The 14426-nt window shown below is 43.3% G+C and overlaps 1 protein-coding gene across 5 annotated transcripts in view; it reads left to right on the top strand.

Moving 5' to 3' along the window:
• APBA2 (amyloid beta precursor protein binding family A member 2) overlaps window positions 1-14426 on the top strand; it is a 706148-nt gene that overhangs the window by 426609 nt on the left and 265113 nt on the right. For all 5 annotated transcript variants that reach the window (XM_077263902.1, XM_077263901.1, XM_077263904.1 and 2 more), the window contains one exon: window positions 6126-6165. In XM_077263902.1, coding sequence (XP_077120017.1) covers window positions 6126-6165 — 40 coding nt within the window. The remainder of the gene's footprint in view (window positions 1-6125; window positions 6166-14426) is intronic.

Here is a 14426-nt window from a genome sequence, read left to right as displayed (position 1 = left end):
CATTGTTAGAGTTGGAAGGGACTTCCAGTGTTATCGTGTCTAACCTTCTGCTCAATACAGGATGCATTAAACTAGATGTCTGTCCAGCCTCTGTTTGAAGACTTCCATTGAAGGCAAACTCATCACCTCTCATGGCAGCCTGTTCCACTCATTGATCACGCTGTCAAAAAGTTTTTTCTAATATCTAATCTGTATCTTCTCCCTTTCAGTTTCATTCCATTGCTTCTCATGTTTCCATGTGTAAATGTATTCCCAACCTGCACAAACTCCTCATCCTGCTGATACACCAATACTGAGCTGCTGCTGCCATATGTGTCACTATTACTTCACCTACTGTGTGGTACAAAAACAGAGCTCCTCTTAGTGCCAAACATAGTATTGCCACAACTTTACCCCTTACATCATAATAATGCCTCCTTTGAGCTGTCTAGATGGTAAAAATGCCCCCTAGAAAATATTAATTTCCTGTGCATGTGCCCTCCACATTTTGTCTCTAGAAAGTAATAATATTCCATGTGCAACTTTAATAATCACAATAATGAGTGCCCCTATAACAATAATGTTTAAGTGCCCACTTAACATTTAATAATGTCCACTGACTTCCTCATGTACAAATCCCTTAGGCTGGTTTCACACTTGCGTTTTGATTCCGCAGCGTTTTTAAAAAAAACGCATGTGGTGAAAAAACGCATGTAAACGCGGCAAAACGCCGCATTTTTTAGACGCATGCTGAGAAGTGTGTGACAGCTGCCAATCATCAAAATCAACTAGAAAACCCACTATAAACAGAAATAGCTAGGGTTAGGGTTAGGGTTAGGATCCCTAGTAACCCTAGGGATCCTAACCCTAACCCTAACCCTAGGGATCCTAAACCTAACCCTAGGGATCCTAACCCTAACCCTAACCCTTGGGATCCTAACCCTAACCCTAACCCTAACCCTAGGGATCCTAACCCTAACCCTAACCCTAACCCTAGGGATCCTAACCCTAACCCTAAGGATCACTAGGATCCTAACCTTAGGGTTAGGGTTAGGATCCCTAGGGTTACTAGGGATCCTAACCTTAGGGTTAGGGTTAGGATCCCTTGGGTTACTAGGGATCCTAACCTTAGGGTTAGGGTTAGGGTTTTCTTGTTTTTTCTTGTGGTTAGGGTTAGGGTTAGGATTTTCTTGTTTTTTCTTGTGTTTTCTTGTGTTTTTCTATAAAAACGCATGCGTTTTTAACGCAAGCAAACACATGTGCTTAAAAACGCATGCGTTTACATAGACAGCAATAAAAAATTTTGCCGCGAAAAAACGCATGCGGTTTTTCGCGGCAAAAAAACGCCGCTAGAAATTACTACAGGTTGCATTTCTGCAACTAAACGCACACGTCAAAAAACGCATGCGTAGCCGAAAACGCATCAAAAGGCATGCTAAAAAACGCATGCGTTTTTTAATGTTAAGTATAGAAAAAAAACGCATGCGTTTTTTAGCGCTAAAACGCTGCAGATCAAAACGCAAGTGTGAAACCAGCCTGATACACAGTATGGTGGGCTCACAAGTCCCCTATGCACAGCATGATGATCCCACAACTCCCCTATACACAGTATGATGGGCCCACAGCTCCTGTATACACAGCGTAGTGCTGACAGAGCCCCACTATACACAGTATAATGCCCTCAGAGCTCCCTATATATAGTATAATAAGCCCACAGCTCCCCTATACACAGTATAATGCCCCCACAGCTTCCTTATACACAGTATGATGTTTCCACAGCTCTCCTATACACAGCATAATGGGCTCACAGCTGCCCTATACACAGCATAATGCCCCCACAGCTTCTTCATATACAATATGATGGACCCACAGCTCCCCTATACACCATCTGATGATCCCACAGCTCTCTTATTCACAGTATGACGGGCCACAGCTCCCCTAAACACAGTATGATGATTTCACAGCTCCCTTATACACCGTATGATGTCTCCACTGCTCCCCTATATATAGTATAATGCTGACTGAGCTCCAATATACACAGTATAATGCCCCCAGAGCTCCCCTATACACAATATAATGCCCTCACAGCTACCTTATACACAGTAATATGGGCCCAAAGCTCCCCTACATATAGTATGATGGCCCCCATACTGTGTAATGTCCCTCACACTTCATAATAGCTGCCACAGTAGTCCCCACACATTATAAGGGCCATAGGCAGTCCACACACTGTATAATGGCCCTCCCATTAGGTCCCACACTGTATAATGGCCCCCACACTTTATGATGGCCCCCCACAGTAGTCCCTGCACTGTATATGGGCTCCCACATTGTATAATGGCCCCTAAACTGTATAGTGACCCTCTTGCTAGCTCTCACTCTGACATTATGTGCATGCGCTGGTGACTTAGCCAGTGCATCACCCTGCTGTTCTGTAGACCACGGGCTTAAAGCTACCTGTGGTCTACAAAAAGAGGGCCGTAGTGCAGGGAGATAATGTCTCTCTGCTCTACTACAGAGCTTAAAGGGAACCTGTCATGTAAAGTAATGCTATTAGGGCTCCTTTCCACTTGCGAGATAAACGTCCATGTCTCACATGTGAAAACCAAGCTCTGGCGCCGGCACTTGGGAGCGGAGCGTGCGGCTGCATGTGTTGCTATGCAGCCACACTCTCCGCTGGAGTGCCAGCGCCACAGCTTGGTTTTCACATACGAGACACGAACATTTATCTCGCAAGTGGAAAGGAGCCCTTACCCTGCAGATATGGAGTTGAATTGCAGGTTAGTAGCGTTCTGACACCGTACAATGCCTGCACCTAGAGCCCCGCTGCCGGGAGGAAATTAACTTTTTTCCTCCTGGCAGCTTTGCTCTTCCAGTCATAGGAGTTGCGCCAGCATGGTTTTATTTTAGTCACTGCTCGGTGTATAGAAAGTTGCGGCTGTAACCGCACCCCGGCACTGACTGACAGCCGACTCAGCACCATCTGCCACCCAGTAGCTACACTACTGGTGCCCCTACAATTAATAATGCTTCTTAAGTGCCTACTTAACATTTAACAACGTCTCCTGAGATACCCTATGTACGGTAATAATGGCCTAAACCTGCAAATTATAGAGTAGCACAAAGAACAGATTTAAGTAGGTTTGATGTCAGGGTTAGCCAATGCAAGTTTGTTTCTAGTCTGTTACCATGTAGATACATAAGTTTGCAAAACAAACAATATGATAGAACATTTGTAAGGAAGACCTGATGCAAAGTTGTATCATTGTTTAAACGTATTGGAAAATAAAAAAGAGTTGGTTGTGAAGGTGTACATACAGTAAGCATCCCTTAAAACACAACGCAGTCCGCTATAATATGTGTTTTATTATAATTCCTTCATTGAGCTATTGTATATCAAGTGGACACTTAAATCGTGCATTCCTTAATATGCAGAATGTTTATTTCATCGCATTTTGTGCTGCAATACGTTATGTATTCCCCACACACAGCAGAGTATATATTTTAAGAGTGGCAGGACTCCATTCCCAGAAAATCACTAAAACTCCAGAATGAAGGTCAGGGAGGCTCTCAATTAAATATAAATCTGTTCTGGTCTGCCGGGACCTGAGAATTATGGCCGCATTTTGTGCTAAGTATCTATCTTAGCTCATTATAGAGTTATTGCGGCACACTAAAAATTTTACTAGCCATGTGACAAATTCCATTTCTTCTTTGTTATACAAACCAACAGGATCTTGGAAAGATTTGCTGAGCCGCCTCTGTAATATTTACCGGATAATATGCTTGGTTTTGGGTATGAGTTATGTAAATGCATATATGTCGATTTTTGGTTTTCTGTAAATACTGTAAGTCTAGGGAACATGCACATGTTAAAGGGGTTGACCACTACTTGGACAACTTCTTCTCATTCCTTATGTTTGGCTCTGTTAAAATAAAAACACCTATACTCACCTTCTGTGCTGGTGGCGTTCCTGCGGTGTCAGCACTCACGTTCCCTGGGCTAAAGTGCGGTGTTGTGACACGTGAGCCCTGTGCCCAATCAGTGCTGGTGTCACTGTCCCCGCATTCGGATAAATCGAATATACAGTAGAGAGGAATTCGGAGAGCAGTTGCAGCCCTGACTTCCTGTTGATATTCAATATGTCGAAAGGCGGGGATAGTGACGCCAGCGCTGATTGGCTGCAGGACTCATGTGATGCGACAACCTCACTTGAACCCCGGGAATGCGAGTGCTGACACCACTGGAATGGCGCCGGCACGTGAGGTGAGTAGAAGTGTTTTTATTTTATCAGGACCAAATATGAGGAATGAGAAGTTATTGTCCAAATAGTGGTCAACCCCTTTAAGTATCGGAAGCAGAAATTTCTGCATCTATTGGCAGGAAAAAGACTGTGTAATATATGTACGCTTTTTGCCTCATTTTTACATACGTTTCAGTTTCATATTTTTTCCTTACTCTGTAGCATTGGTGAAACCTGCAACAAAAACACTGAAAGAGTTGACAAGCTGCAGACGTAAAATCTGCTCCAAAACTGCTAGGAAAAATAAGCACCATGTTCATGAGACTCTAGGATTCTCATTCACAATGCTGGGACTAGGAAATTCTTCAGATTTTGTGACAAAACTGTGCAGAAAGAAAAACGCCCCAAGATTGCAGTCACACATGCAGGTTTTGATGCAGTGTTTTGAGTCAAAGCCATAACTGGATATAGCAGGAATGAGAAATATAGTTCTCCTAAGTGACTGTATTAGGCTACTTTCACACTAGCGTCGTGCACTGCACATCGCAATGCGTCGTTGTGGATAAAAAACGCATCCTGCAAAGTTGTCTGCAGGATGCGTTTTTTCTCCATAGACTTTTATTAGCGACTCATTGCGACGCATTGCCACACGTCGCAACCGTTGTGCGACGGTTGCGTTGTGTTTTGGCGCACCGCCGCCACAAAATTTTTTTACATGTAACGCCCCCTCCTCCCCATACCTTACAATGAAGCAGCGGAAGCCTCTTAAGACTGCTTCTGCTGCCAACGTCGGGCATTTTCTTCACAGTATGCGTCGGTACATCAGGCCGACGCAGCGCGACGGCCCCGTACCGACGCTAGTGTGAAAGTAGCCTTACATATATTTTTGACTTGTTAAAACCAGATGAAATAAATATTTTTTCTACACTATTTTCATTTTTTATTGTAGGTTTTTACTGTATTCTGCTTATGAGGTGTCCATTTTGCCTATGAAAAGCATTTAGAAATGTGTTTTACACGTTAGTCTGACTTCTATGGGAGTGTTTCCTAGGCATGCTCTGATCTGGGCAGTGTCAGTGTGCAGAGAAAGGGAGGTGGTGAACTATGAGCATGATCTATTGTAAGTAATGCGATACTATGTTATCTGTATGTAGTTGTTACCTTTCATTATAATTCTTCCAGTGATGACACTGATGTGGCTGCCAAGAAGTGACCTCTACACACCAGAAAATTAGTAGAGTCAGTGGCAAGAATGCCAAGTGCAAGATTTAAGAATTTTTAAATATTCGCGGGGGGGGGGGGGGGGGGGTAGGGGGAACAAACATTCTTAAAGAACATTTACTATCCACAGTTGGTCATTTTCTCTTGACATGGTCTAATATTCCCTATTCTCCGAAAGGCAGTCTTTTATGCTGTTTTCAAATATATAAAGGAAAGTCTGACATATCTCAATTTTATATTAGTTCCCATATATAGGTAAAAAAATGCATAATAAACTGTCACGAGAACCAGGGAACTTAGCAATAGCTGGACATGATCGGGGTTGGGCTTTGAAACTGAAGCTGTCAGGATTTCCCTCAATTGCCAGATCAGGCGGCTGGTCATTGACTGCCAGTATGTGATTATCAAACTGGTGGTCACATGCCAAATAGATTCTCATCTGCTTCTTTAGAAAAACATTGAGGAGAATCATGAGAGCGTGCCTAGTGCTCCATTGTCAGGCTTCCCCAATCTGCCGTCACATAGAATAACTGTAGAAAGTAAGCTCAAGCCCAGAAACCCCTTTGATCATTATTATTTTTATATGCTTTTTTTAAAACTCATATTGATAATATTTGTAATCAAACAATATTATTTATTAGTGGTTAGGGGTTGTTAATTATTTTTTGTTATTTGTTTCAGCAAACAAAGAAAGTGGCGTCTTTCCCCAGTTTTGTGGATGGTATGTACATCTCTATAATTCTATAATTTGGTATCGGTGTTGTATGTTTAGAAGGTCATTTGCTACAGTTGCAATTAAAGCACCACTTCAGCATTTTTTATATTTCACTAATCCATGTTCCCTGCCTCTAATAATATACTTACCAGCCATGGTCTTCAGTTGTTTCCAGCAGGGCTCCGGTCTCGATACACCATCTTTTGACCCCAATTTCTGGCAGACCGTAAGTCAGACGTAATTGTCACAAGGTCTCAATGTAAGTGTCTATGAGAACCTTGTTCTTGGTCTCAAACTTAGATTGAAAAGTGACTTCCGTTCCGTATCGCCCAGCAAAGCCAGCAGGTCCAGCAGAAGGAGACCGGAGCTTTGCCGAGAACAGAAGAAGACGACTGGAGCAGTGCTGAGAACTGAAGAAATCAGCGGCTTGTAAGTACTATATATATAACTATAGGCAGGGCATATGAATTAGTGATACTACTCAAGTGGTAAAATAAAATAAAACGCTGGAGTGGTGCTTTATCTAAATATAAAAAGGTAGATGAATCTCATTCCATAATGTCCCATAATTTTTCAGCCAGGGTTAAGCTGACCCACCAAAGAACCAGAGTGAATTTAGAGTTTGCCAAATAAATTGAGGTAAATTCTAATCAGCTATTCTCGATCTACCAGAATCAAAACCAGCCGTAGAGCATGAAAGTGAGAAGGAACTTACTGCCTGGGCGTGTAGCATCAGACTGGAATGCCCAGGGCCCCACTTTTCAGCTGCATGTAAATGTGATATTATCCTCAGTCACAAATTTATATAATAATGAACTTAATAGATTGTTAAATGAAAAACATGCTGCCTTTGTCTGTGCATAGTGATCCAAGTATATTGTGCCTAGTACTGTTCGTATAAGAGGGTGGTGGCCCACTCTTGCACAGGGGCCCATCGGACGATTCTCCTGTTCTCCTGTTGGCTAGTCCCATCCTGAGTGCATGTATAAGTAACTGCAAAGTTTGCTACCTTAGATATCAACAATCAATTCCTCCTAATCTTAGGGTTCATTTGCATATCTGTCATTCTCAGGCACAGATCGAAAAGGGTCCCTCTTGCAAGAACAGTACACGTGCCTTGTGCAGTCCAGTAGCTCATCATAATGCAGAATTCCACCTGCTTTGGAGGTGGCCGCTTTACCTCTTTGGCACCAATGATACATATCTGCCCGTTTCCATATCCAAATTAAGGCTGGGTTCACACGATCGTATACAAAAATGCCTGCATTTAGTCCAGGAAACCCGGGCAATATTTTTCTTATTTGTCGTCTGTGTGTAATCCATTTTTATACAGCAGCAGCTATTAAAAATGTTCAAGTCTAAATACCGTTTCCTATGTTACTGAACTGCAATGCATCAGTAAAAATCGAATTCTATAAGGTGACTCCGAATGTCAGCCATTTTTTTGCGCACTTGAATGGGCAAGGTTCTTGAGACAGATGGAAGAAACTAGTGTATGCTGCGATTTTGTTCACATGCAGATTTGGTTACTAAAAAAAGTTGCTCATCTGACCGGCCCCATGGAATAACATTAGATTGTGTGCTGTCTGTTTTTTCATGGATAGCACTCAGGTGTCTGAAGGAACATTACATGCTACGATACTGCAGATGAAGCTTTAAGAGCGGTCATTAAGTCCTATGGACCCAGTAGCCTATTTGTAAAGAGAGCAGAAAACCTATTTCCCACCTTATATTTATGAAGAAGCCTTTTTTATTTGTAGGGATCAATACACCTGTCTTGTCCTTTTCAATAACTTTCAAAGTTATTTTTTTTCCCTTTAATTCACCGAGAACTGGCAGAAAAGGCAATTTAAAAAGCGTAAATGTTGAGATGTATAGGCTCTTGTGCTTAGGATAATAGAAAGTAAGGGTGAAGTGTATTGGATGTGGAAGTAATTATCACTCATTGTCTCCTACAAGCATTGATTAAGTGATAATCTTCTGGAGCTTTTGTAAAGAAGTCACTTGCAGGCCTGAGTAACTGAAAGACTTAATTAAGCTGCAAACATCAGGAGGATTGCTGTATGGTTTCTATAATAATGTCTATATTTCAATAAGTAAAAGCTTTTGTATTAATGTACATGTATAGATTTTCTGTGTAACAGCCGCCAGGGTCATTTATGACTGGACAGTCTGATTCAGTGTTGGACTGAGGTGCCAAGGGTCCACCAGTAACCAACTCCAGGGCCGCACTTTTCAGCTACATGAAATGTGACATTCTCCTCAATCACAAATGTATATAACAATGAACGGGGTAGATTATTAAATGAATAAGATGCTGCCTGTGTCTGCACATGGCCATTCAAGTATATAGTACCAAGTACTGCTCATAGAGGAGGGTGGTCCACTATTGCACAGGGGCCCACCAGAGGATTCTCCTGTTCTCCTGTGGGCCAGTCCAAGCCTGGTCGGATTAGAAGAGTGTATACGGTTGTTTATTTTTACTATACAGTGTTATCATTTAATGAATAATCCAACAAGAGCATGTTATAGAGGATCTTACTTTTCTAGTATCTCCCTTTACCTGTTTTCAGGAAAGGTTCATTAAAGGGGCTGTCCGGTCTAACATTACAAGTTTGCAGTCTCACTATGTGATTGCAGACTGGTGAATCCTCCTAGCGCACGCACTGTGTGCTGTGAGGATTCTCCAGTGTCAGTGCCGGGAACGGCGGTCACGTGACTGCCGCATGCGATATGCATTCTACAGCCAGAATCAGACTAGATTGTATCCAGCACTCTTATTGCAAGTGTATTGCACAAGGCTGGAAGCAGTCTAGTTGGATTCCGGCCGTAGTATGCATATTGCATACTTGCAGTCACATGACCATTTTCGGCACTGACACTGGAGAATTGTCACAGCGCGCAGTGACTGCACTGCGGGGATTCACAAGTCAGCAGTCACATAGCATGACGGCAAACTTGCCGTTTAAGTCATGAAAACCCCTTTAAGTGCAAATGATATTAAAGAATGTTCCTGTGTCTCAATAAGTCTATAAGATGGAACTTGCAGACTTGTTCACGGAGGGTTTTCACTAATCCCACACACGCTTTGCTCAGCAGTGGATGGGATGTCATTTTAGAGGTCAATTGTAAGAGATGACCGGACTCATGATGAAGATATGAAGATTCTTCTTGTTTATTTGCACAGCAGCATACATGACAGTGCAACACGTTTCGGCTTTAGCCTGTTTCATACAGCATACACCTTCAAAAATGCGCTATATAAATATGATCACATGTTAAAGGGGTTGTCCAGTTAAAACAAATTATCACCTCTTCTCAGGATAACTGACAGCTTGCTAATCAATGGGCGTCCCACAATAGGACTCGCAGTGATCGGAAAATCGGGGAGTTTTTATTTCCCATAGGGAACTTTTATCCATGTTGCAAGATAGCGCAGCAGGTCGCCTGCACCCCCTTTAATGACATCATGTGTCAATAAAAATGTAAAGGTAAAAGTAAACAATTGGCAACATAGAAAAGAAAAATGTTAAAATATTATTGGAGATAGTGGAGCGATGGTTAGACTTATTTTTTCAAACAGGTAATACACGTGCTGAGATAGATATAGTGCCGTGTTGATGCTCCTGGATCATGTTAGTAGTGTCAAATGAGTCAACAATGGTTGCTATGGCAATAGAGAACAACCAAGGCATATTTATCAGTTCCATCGATGTCCTAGTTGTCCACTAAGCAGTGTACGAACGATGAAGCTGGGCACGTAGATATCACTAAGGCCATGTGCACACGCTGCGGATTCCGCTGCGGAATTTTGCATAGCGGATTTGATAAATCCGCAGTGAAAAACCGCTGCGGTTTTTACTGCGGATTTATCGCGGTTTTTAGTGCGGTTTCCTCTGCGGGTTTTCACCTGCAGATTTCTATTGGAGCAGGTGGAAACCCGCAGTGGAATCCGCACAAACAATTGACATGCTGCGGAAAATAAACCTCTGCGTTTCTGCTCATTTTTTTCCGCAGCATGTGCACTGCGGATTTCGTTTCCCATAGGTTTACATTGTACTGTAAACTCATGGGAAACCACTGCGGACCCGCAGCTGCGGAAACGCTGCGGTTCCACAGCGAAATCCGCAGCGTGTGCACATAGCCTAAAAGTGCAATCAAATAAGAACAAGAGTCAAAACATAGTTTGGTTATTTATAAAGTTATTGTTAATATAATGTAATATTAATAAAATATATGTTATTTTGCAGTTTAAAAAAAGCAGAAAGACATGGACAATAGATCAGCTGTCAAAGAGTTACCAATGTTGACAAAGGTGCAACACAAAGAGATAATGCATAAGTAATGTAGTATCAAAAGCATATAAAAGAAGCAAGCAGTTACACTGCATAGTCACCCAGGTTAATTGTCTCATAAAGATAGCATTGTGTGTTGCTTTTAGGGGTCTTAGTCTTGAAAAACTACATATTTTTGTAGCAATATTATTTTATTAAACATAATCACCTTTTGACTCTATACATTTAATGAATCAATCGAAAAGTTATTCTAATCTTTAACAAGTATTGCAACAGGAGATGCCTTTGCTTGTCTCTATGAGCCACTTCACCCAGGTGACTATGCACATGGTACTTTATTGCACAGTCTTATTACTGACTTGAGATAGGCGAACCTGAACAGTAAAGTTCGGCGTCTGTACCGATCACCTACTGTTCAGCCACGGACACCGAACACGGACTTCATCAGGAAGTCCTTGTTACTGTTCGAGTTTGGCTGCCCAAACACCGGGTGTTTGAATAACAGTTTGCAACTGCCCAAAAAAGGCACATCTATTAGATGAGCCAATTCTGGCGCCTTGCCCGGATTTCCCACTTAATATTTGTGGAGTTGATGTTACCTTTGCATTGTCAGGTGACATCAAGCCAACAGCTTAGTAATGGAGAGGCTTCTATAATGCACCTATCCATTACTATTCCTATAGTTATATGGTAAATAAAGACACAGCAATAATAAAGTCCTTTATCTAATATATAATAATAATAATATTAATCTTTATTTATATAACACCAACATATTCCGCAGCGCTTTACAGTTTAACAGCTTCAAACACAACAGTCATAAGTAACAATGTTAACAATACAATAATTAAAGGAACAGAAGATGACCCTGCTCATGAGAACTTACAATCTATGAGGTGGGGGAGATACAAAGCACAGGTGTGTATTTACAATGATGTATTTACAATGATGGTCCAGCCATCTTCAGGGAGTGGGGTATAGATGGAAGTAGTGAATGGGCTACACACAAACAAAATAACTGATTAGGGAACATGATAGGCCCCTCTGAACAAATATGTTTTGAGGGAGCACCTAAAACTATGCAAATTGTGAGTGGTCCTAATATCTTGGGGCAGAGCATTCCAGAGGATTGGCGCAGCACGGGAGAAGTCTTGGAGTCAGGAGTGGGAGGTACGGATAAGTGCAGAGGTTAGTCGAAAGTCATTTGCAGAGCGCAGCGGTCGGTTAGGCTGATAGACAGAAATGAGGGAGGAGATGTAAGGGGGTGCTGCACTGTGGAGAGCTTTGTGGGTGAGAACAAGTACTTTGAATTGTATCCTGTAATGAATTTGGCAGCCAATGTAATGACTGGCAAAGAGCGGACACGTTTGAGTAATGATTAGCTAGATAGATAACCCTGGCTGATGCATTAAGGATAGACTGGAGAGGGGAAAGTCAAGTGAGGGGGAGGCCAATTAATAGAGCGTTGCAGTAGTCCAGGCGGGAGTGGATCAGGGCGACAGTGAGGGTTTTTGTTGTTTCTATAGTGAGAAAAGGGCGGATTCTAGAGATGTTCTTTAGGTGTAAGCGGCATGAGCGGGCAAGATATTGTATATGGCAGTGTTTTTCAACCAGTGTGCCGCGGCACACTAGTGTGCCGCGACACATGGTCGGGTGTGCCGCGGGGAACGGGAGTCAGCTGTTCTCTGTGCCGACTGTCAAGCTGACAGCCGGCACAGAGAAGCTGCAGCGCGCCGGCTCCCGGAGATCAATTGTACTCGCAGACATCTACCAGCTGCGAGTACAATTGAGGCTCTGACTGCCGGGTCAGAGTGACGCCAGCAGCGTGATCAAGTCATGTGATCACGCTGCTGACGTCACTATCCGGCGCGCAGGAGAAAGAAGAGACTTGGTGGTAAGTGCTCCTGTGCTGTGGAGCTGAAGACACCGAAGATTCAGCGTGGGGTGGGTTTATGGGGAGTATGTGGGGGGATTTATTCAGTGTGTGGGGGGATTTATTCAGTGTGTGGGGGGATTTATTCAGTGTGTGTGGGGGATTTATTCAGTGTGTACATGGGGGGGGGCTGGAATTTATTTAGCATGTGTGGGGCAGGGTGCATTTATTCTGTGGAAGGGGATGGATTTATTCTATCGGAAGGGCAGTGGATATATTCTGTGGGGGTGAGTGGGGAGATGGGGGTGGACACAGTAGCGAGGGGAAAAATGTGTGCTGACAGTACTGGGAGCAACGGTGATAGGATGTGTGAGGACAGTATGGGGAGTCGGGGGAATGTGTGAGGGGGGAATGTGTGAGGAGGAAATATGGAGAGAGCAAAGGGGTATGTTAGCAGGGGGGGGATGTACAGGAGGAGGCTATTAGAAATGTGTGCAGACAGTATGGGGGGATGAAAGTGTGAGTGGACACATAATAGATACTGAGTAGTGTGAGGGTAACAGCCAGGAGGAGACAGTATGCCAAGTAGGAGGAGTGTAATGAAGGGGCACAGTAGAGAGACTGGGCTCTCTATGAGGGACACCGTATGAGAAGGCAGTGTGAAGTATGGAAAAGAGAGAGAGGGTAGTGTGGATGGCATGTACCATAAGAGGGACAGTGAGGGTCATATTATGTGCTGGGAATAAAGTGAGGGGCAATTATTTACTCAGAGGCTCAGCCTAGGGCAGATATTGTTATTCCGGAGCATTATAATAACACTGCTATCTTTAAGGGTGTTGTGTCGGGATGTGCTGCAGAAGACAGGAGAAGATGGAAGTCTGCAGAAACGAGCTCTGCCGGTGGATGAGAAGAGTCATCATGGCATCTGGACAAGGTGAAGATGAAAAGAAAGAGGCGACTCCACAAACAACATCATCTATCAGGTACCTGGATGTAAATGTGTTTTTTTTGTGATACTAATTCTCATTTTTATTTGTTAGGAACATTAAAGGGGATGTCCAAGGTTGTGATGAGTCTGCAGTCATACTATGTGACTGCAGACTTCTGAATTCTCACAGTGCACACTGCTATCATAATTCTCTGATGTTGGTGATTTACATACATGCGGTCACGTGCTGACTAGACATGTGTGGCCTCATTCAATGAAAATGAATTGACTGAGGCCGGACACGTCTAGTTAGAATGTGACCAGAAGTATCCAAATCACATACTTGTGCTGTCATGACCGTCCACTCTGGCCACCGGCAAGGGAGAATCCTGAAAGTGTGCAGTGCTTGCGCTGTGAGAATTCAAAAGCCTGCAGTCACATAGAATGACTGCAGACTTTCATCTCAAACCTGGACGCACCATTTTGTGCCATTTTGGTTGGTGGTGTGCCTCGGGATTTTTTAAGTATAAAAAATGTGCCGCGGCTCAAAAAAGGTTGAAAATCACTGGTATATGGGATGTGAAGGAGAGATCGGAGTCAAACATAACACCCAGACAGCGTGCCCGCTGCCGGGGTGTTATTATGATGCCACCCACGGAGAGGGAAACGTCAGGTTTAGGGAGGTTAGTAGATGGTGGGAGCAGAAGAAGTTCAGTTTTGGAGAGGTTGAGTTTCAGATAGATAGCGGACATGATGTCGGAGACTGCGGACAGACAGTCAGTGGTGTTCTGTAGTACAGCAGAAGTAAGGTCGGGGGATGACGTGTATAGTTGTGTGTCATCGGCATAAAGATGGTACTGAAAACCAAATCTGCTGATGGTCTGTCCAGTTGGGGCCGTGTAGAGGGAGAAGAGAAGGGGCCAAGGACTGAGCCCTGGGGTACCCCGACAGTGAGAGGAAGAGGAGATGAAGTGGAGCCAGAGAACAGAACACTGAAGGAGCGGTCAGAAAGATACGAGGAGAACCAGCAGAGAGCAGTGTCCTTAATGCCAAGTGACTGGAGCCTAGAGAGTAAGAGAGGGTGGTCAACAGTGTCAAAAGCTGCAGAAAGATCAAGAAGAATGAGCAGAGAGTGGTCACCGTTACATTTTGCTGTCAGAAGCTATATATA

Source organism: Ranitomeya variabilis, chromosome 5, assembly GCF_051348905.1.
Source record: "Ranitomeya variabilis isolate aRanVar5 chromosome 5, aRanVar5.hap1, whole genome shotgun sequence".
Lineage (NCBI taxonomy): Eukaryota > Metazoa > Chordata > Amphibia > Anura > Dendrobatidae > Ranitomeya > Ranitomeya variabilis.
The sequence above is the reverse complement of the archived record's forward strand: the minus strand, read 5'-3'. Positions and strand labels throughout refer to the sequence as shown.